Source organism: Azolla caroliniana, unplaced genomic scaffold (assembly GCF_043228905.1).
Source record: "Azolla caroliniana isolate FFs.n. ecotype wild unplaced genomic scaffold, voAzoCaro1.0.p SCAF_7, whole genome shotgun sequence".
Classification (NCBI taxonomy): domain Eukaryota; kingdom Viridiplantae; phylum Streptophyta; class Polypodiopsida; order Salviniales; family Salviniaceae; genus Azolla; species Azolla caroliniana.
The window spans coordinates 649,104-656,220 of NW_028230442.1; the positions used below are offsets into that span (position 1 = coordinate 649,104).

At 37.6% G+C, this 7,117-nt stretch overlaps 1 protein-coding gene across 1 annotated transcript; it reads right to left on the reverse strand.

Annotated features, from left to right (window-relative positions):
* Positions 1 to 434: 434 nt before the first annotated feature.
* Positions 435 to 4,725, reverse strand: LOC147861425 (uncharacterized). Its single transcript, XM_087322847.1, has 3 exons — positions 2,619 to 4,725; positions 1,398 to 1,656; positions 435 to 1,199 (listed from the first exon to the last, which is right to left on the reverse strand). Exons 1-3 carry the CDS (start codon positions 4,007 to 4,009, stop codon positions 1,050 to 1,052), a joined length of 1,800 nt encoding a protein of 599 aa, XP_087178973.1. The 5' UTR covers positions 4,010 to 4,725; the 3' UTR covers positions 435 to 1,049.
* Between the last annotated feature and the right edge of the window lie 2,392 nt (positions 4,726 to 7,117).

Here is a 7,117-nt window from a genome sequence, read left to right on the forward strand (position 1 = left end):
GCATCATGATCCCTAGTATGTGTATCAAAAAGATTTATAAACCAGTTATTCATATATATTCAAAAAGAGTATATTCCCTTTGCAAAGTGGATTTTTCCACCTGTTCTCCCATAAGTGTATTCACAAACAAGTTATGATCGTATTTGACTTTTAATTAATGATTTCAACATGCTCATTTATAACATGAACCACAAGGAAACTTTCCCGCTACCAGTAAAGAAACATTGCTACAACAATATGGGAGGTATTTGGCATTCCAAAGAGTGCATTTACTGTACATTACGAGTTGATCAATTACCAGAAAGTTGGGTACAACTATCAGATTCAACGCCAAAAGTCTGATATCATTGGAACACAAACATTATAGAAACGCAAGAATTCTAGAAATTTCAGCAATTGCAACGGAATTTTGCCATGAGAACACAATAACACTTGGATAATCCCTTTCTCACAAGTGTAAGTAAAAACAGAGTTCTACAATAGTAACAAAAACATAATGCTACAGGACTCAACCCTCCGGAGCTACTACATAGCTCACTTCTGAGGTGGTGCTTTCATATATACAATTTCCGAAACTGTAGAAGAGTCGGCTCATTTGTACTGTCGAAGGTTGTGTGTATACATAACATCTACAGAAAAGCTTATATACAAGCTTCCGAAACAAGATGTAACCACAAACATCAACATGGGTATATACATCTCTACAACCCATATTTTTGACAGGTATCAATATTCCGGCTATTCAATAGCACTGCCTTCAATAATATACCATAAAAGTCATTCCAAACTCCAAATAGAGTGGTAATTGACTACTTAGCCAACTAGCTATTGTCTATCATTCATTTGTTGGCAAAGTCTTCAAAGAGGCTTGAAGTTGCTTTGCGATGCATGATTTGTTGGCGAAGACTTGACATTGCTTTGCAATGCACAAGTAACCTTGTTGGATAACATACATAGCCTTATTTGTCTCACATAACTGGTGTTCCATAATATAAGAGCCATTGTTTGTAAAGTAACAATGCCTCCCCACTACCATACATTTTCGATATTTAAAGAGAATAGGACATCTTGTTTTGGACAGCCTTTGAGGCCGCAATCTTTGCAGCAATGGCAGACCGATTTGCATCAGCGACAGCCTTATTCACTCTCTCATTGACACGTGGCAACTTGTGAGCCTTTGATGCTGCATCCCTAGCCTCCTATACAAACAAGCAAAATATGTTTTGACACTGCTTGTAATCACCCTCTTTGACACATGCAACAATAATATCCACTTCATGAAAGAAAACCTTATGGTTCCTCGAATGTCTTCATATTCAGAACTCAAACTCATGAATGATTAAAAATTGAAGTGTCACATTAAAAACCCTAAGAATTTCGATTTTAATCATATATACCTGTACAACATGTAAAACTTTTGAATGGTTAATAGCCATGGTTGCACGAGGCTCATAACTTTGAGTGCTTGGGGTTTGAAGCATCCCAGCATGCCAATGTCCGGCTTGGATTTCTCCATTACGGAAAGTGTACATTCCTAATCCTTGCCTTTTACCTTCATGCCATGCACCTTCATATCGATGACCATTAACAAATCGATACACACCATAGCCATGCATCTTGTCTGCAAAATACTCTCCTGCATAGGTATCACCATTCCTGCCACGCACTTCTTCAAATAAGACTCTGATCAACTGATATAATACTATGGAATTCGACAAAGTCTTTGGGTCTCATCTCCAGCACTAATTTGATCTCAAATGGACTTTCTCTAGCATCCACTTTGACAGTAACCAGAAATGATAATAACAGGTCACATGCTATTCAATATACCCATTTACCTCAAGTTCCAGTGTCATAACAAGATATGCTCATAGCATTACCTTAGGTGAGGGGCTGCCTAACCTGCCTAACCTCTATCCTATTGTGACCTCAAATGAATTATTAATGCACTGGCACATAACAATTGCCTACCTAAAAAGATAGATGTTGATAGCATGCTTCACACTCCACTTATCTCTAAACTTCCCAAGCGTATGATTAAGGCCCAAAATGGATCCCATGTATGTCCTTAGTTTGACCTCTAGCCCACAATCACTGTGTAGCTTTGGACTTCTTCTCACCTAGATGTGATTCCTAACGCAACAAGTTAGCACAACTTGGGGTCTTATCTCTATCTTTAATTTGACCACTAAACACAATGAATGCACAGTTTGCGTCTTATCTGCATCATTAATTTGACATGCCAAACATAATTAATACACAATTACCTAGGCCTTACCTACCTGAAAATGATAGTAGCAAATGCCATGCTTCACATCCCACATGAACTCACCCACATATACCATTTCATGTGATCTCTAATGGATGAGTAATGCACAAATTGGATCTTTTTTCTATCTTTCACTTGAATCCTAATGAATGATCAGAGCGCCGTTCATGAACACTCACCTTAAATGATAGTAATGGATGTTATGCTTCACACCCCATTGAATTCACCCACACATATCTATCCTTAATTTGGCCTCTAATGAATGATTACTGGATAACATGGGTTTTAACTTTATCATTAATTTGAAAATTCTAATGAAATTTGTAAAGCATGATTAATTAACACTTACCTGAAATGATAGTAACCGATGCCATGCTTCACCCCCCACTTGAATTCGCCAACATATCGGCTTCCATTGGAGCACATTTGGACACCTCTGCCATGGCTTTGTCCGTGCGACCATTCTCCACAATAAATATCACCTGTATAAAACTTATACATGCCATATCCATCTCTCAAACCACTCTTATATTGTCCACAATATTGACTCCCAAGAGACCATGTCTCTACACCGTGTCCATCATATTTTCCATCTATCCAATCACCTTCATAGCTTCCACTCATATAGAAACAATATACTCCACTACCACAATATCTTCCATGATGATACTCTCCTTGGTATACATCACCATTGCTATATACTTCTACTCTTACCCCTGTTTTATTTCTCTGTTTCTTTAGAGAGCTTTCTTTAGCTTCCGTAGATCCGATAGTCCACCTAACTCTGGTTCCTTTCGTAAAATAGCTTTTTCCATAGAAATTCATGTTGAGCGGAAGAAGTGTATGAAATGACTTTAAGCATGAGAAAGCCAAGCAAGCTCTGCTATGGCTGAGCAGCGCTCTGAATTTGTAGAGTAAGTTGAGGTGAGGAAAAGCTATTCTCATTGAGATGAGAATTGCACTGAAGAAAAAGAGTAGAGCAATGTAGTCTGAAGGTATGTCTTCTGTGTGAAGGAGATCCTCCGTGTTATAGTTATAGCTATGGCTATGGCGATGATAAGGTGGTATGGTTATCCTTGAATACAAGTATAGACATGGAAAAATTATCACAACCAGAGGAGGTAACAAAAACCGAAGCTTGGAGCGTTTGTTGTAGTCATGAACTTGAGGAGCATAGCTACGGTTATGCTGACTGTTGTAATTGGGGCTTCGTAGACATATTTGGCTATGGTGATGGTCAGGATTAGGATTTTCTTGAGAGATATGGCTATGATGGAGGACTGCAGAAGGAATTTCTTCAGATATATGGCTATGGTTGGAATTCAAATTCTCTTCAAAGTTTTGGCTATTGGGACTGAGGCTAAGGTTTTCTGTAGGTAAGACAACACGGTGACTGCTAGATGTATAGTTAATCTTTTCTTCAGAGTGGTGAAAACTGTTAGATTTAGAGTTCTCTGTAGGGATATGGCTATAGCGCGGGCTGGTAGGTTTAGGGTTTTCTTCTTCATAGATTTGGGTTTGGCGAGGACAGCTGAAATTAGCATTAGGGATAGGATTTTCTGAAGATATATGGCTATGGAGACCTTCTTCAAGACTTGCCAATATATCAATCCCTGATTTGAGAGTAGGGCAGCGAGTGAGTGATGAAGAACTGCGAGAAAGTTGCTTTACGCAAGCCATAGCTTCTTGTTTCTTGTTTCTTCTTCCGTCTTCTTCTTCTTCTTCTTCTTCAAGAAGCATTTCTTCCTGAGATCGCTTAATGAGCTGATAACATCTTGAAGCTTAGAAAGCTTTGCATCTTTACGACGTAAACCATTTAAAACGAGAATTGTTTACATGAGCTTAATCCCATGTAAGCTACCAAACTGAAACCCTAAAAACCAGAGAAAATTACTCCTACACACCAAAAACCATAAACAAAGCAAAAAGAAACGTTGATTATTTATGCAAGATTTGAAGCTCCCACAGAAACCACAAAGGATCAGGGAAAAGGACTCATAAACCCTAAAAACAAGTGCAGAGATTCAAAAAACCTGATTAGCAGAGAAAGGAATCAGAAACCCTAAGATCAGAGACAAAGACCGAGAAAATACCCACAAATCCAAAACGGAAGAAGAGCGAAATTTAGAAACATGAGAAAACACAGCAAAGCCACGGGGCCCCTGCATAGGAGAGAAAAGACCAAGAATCCCTAAAAACCATAGCTTCAAAACAGAGCCTTTTATCAGCAGGCTACTTCAAGAGAAGCGGTGAGATATGGATGCGGAGAATCGGAAGCAGAGCTCAACTCATCGCAAGTGAAAGATTTGTGATAACTGATCGGTAATAAATAAATGAAAACATATACAGACAGAGAGAGAAATTTGCAAAGAAAATCAGGAACCCAAATCAGAGATAAGGGGTAGGGATTATCTGATTTCTTTTTTTGGTGGTGGTGGGTGCAGAGAATTTGTTGGAATTTTATTAAATTTGAAGAGGAGGAAGAAGAAGAAGACAAAGACTGAATGGGAGCATATATATCACAATCTCTGTTCAGGCTAAAAATGGAAATACTAAGAACAATAATTCAAATTATTGGGAGAAAACATTGGGAGAGTAGGCCTAAGGCCTAAAAGGCTATAAGTACTAAAGTTAAAAGAAAGAAAGAAAAGATAAAATAGGCAGGATATGGTGATAATGCCATTTATACATTCATTCTCCCAATGAATTATTCCACTGAGTCCTCTCAACCAATTCTCTAATAATAAGATGATGCTCCCTCGAATTGGTCGAGACCCCCCTCAGGCTGGCATCTTTGGGAGCCTTTGTTGGACAATGGACGGAGACCTATCGATCATCTGCTATTTGTAGCATATACATGTTCATTCGGTCGATTTAACCACCCTCAACACTGTTGGCCCTAAGTTCCCTTTGCAAACGTGTCTTGATACAGTGTATGATGTGATGAATTTTATTGATCACTATTTGATTCCGAATGGGCCAATCCATGGATATTGAGCCTCTATGCTGACGAAACGAGAATGAAAGAATGAAGACAAAGGCCTAGTTTATCTGTATGTTCTTAGAATGGGCCACCAATAAACAAGGATCTTATCTATTGATCAACTAACTGCTTGTTATTCATTTAAGAAAGAGCCAAAAAATCGCAAAGATGTGTCGACACAACTTATATACCATGATAAGATGAATATCCTTCCCATACCTAAACCCAATTGATACGTGTTTCACGAATGAACCAATAGAAATAGAGCATGCATTGATCGCATGATCATGATGAAATGAATTGCTTGTGGACTCTATTTCAAGCAAAATTCAGCCATTAGAATGATTTTATTGGATGGGTATCAAAGAGACCATTCATGTGTGTGTGTGTGTGTGTGTGTGTGTATCCTTCTCTTTCTTATGTGTCCTTAAAGCTAAAGTTATCCAAAAACTTTTCTTATCCTTCTTTTGAGGAGCTTCTTCGACGAGGCCAAGCAAACTTCATACTTTACACGTATGTAGTATGAATTATTACACTGTTTCAAAAGGGTAGGGCCATAGTGTTGCAAATTGTCAACTCGTGCCAAGATTATGTTGAACCTTTGCAATACCTTTTAGCCCACATTGTGATTATTCGATGATTTTAATACATTAGGTTCTTTTCATTTGAAGATCCCCTTTAAATTGTAATTATGCGTAATTTAAACTTGAACGAGCATCAAAATTTAAAATTCAAAGGCATGCGTAGATCCTTTTATATATGTATTTTGACATAAGACGTTGGATGATAATGACTCGTGTCTCTTTTATTCTAACTCCCATGTCCAAACATCACATTCGAGCACCTCCTTTTGAATTCAAATTCTTGCACATTCAAAAGGAAGTGGTATCACTTGGAACAAGAAAGGTCGTCCTTCAAACAGTTTGTGATTTTGTGAAGGATGCCATCTCAGCCCATAAGACATTACATTACTTCACGCCACTCAAGCGTTGAGCAAAAGAATGAGCTAAGTTGATACATTGTTAAAACTGATTTCTCTTGGAGTCAAATTGTCATGAGCGCTACTACTTACTTTTATTTTATCAAATAAAGATAAACATGCCTACCATGGTCCATAATGGAGATGAAATCCCACATGAAATAGGATTTTTCCCTAATAAATATCACATTCATTTCCCTTATGAATAATGCCAAATGTTTACTTGATTAGGCCGAATAAATAATGTATGTATTGATTTGAGAGAGATCACAAATACTTCTAAGGATCCTTGCATGCGGGAAAAGGTGATGTTATGTTAAGAACAATTCCCTTGCTAGTAAACAAAATCGCGTGTGATCTTCTCGAACATTTGTAGTTGGTGAGCCAAGAGAAGTCCCTTTCAATGTGCGCTCACACACACAAGGTTGTATTTCCATTCTAGAATAATTAGAACTGATTTTAAAATTCTAGTACTCACAAGCTAAAACTTGTATACAGGTTAAGTCGTCTCCTTAAGTATATGCTCATGTATTATGTTAACATTCTCTAGTTCTAGGACACACAAATTTAGCATAAGGAAACATAGTGAGAAAAGTGTGATCATATAGGCACAAATACTATGTAGACAAAGAACATTGTTAGATGCTTACAGATTAGGTGCCTTTATGTGTTTGGACAATTTAGGAGAGTCCTAAGGAACAAGCCAGTGGCCACCTCAAAACATTATTGGTTTTTGCATCTAAAAGTGTTTATTGCGATTTGAATCCCACTTGGTTAGTTAGCCTTAACTGAGTAAGGGACATGCTTTCCCAATCTTGGCACAAAATATAACTCATTATCAAATATAATTTTGTTGTTCATGTTGAAATTTTTAATTTTATTCATC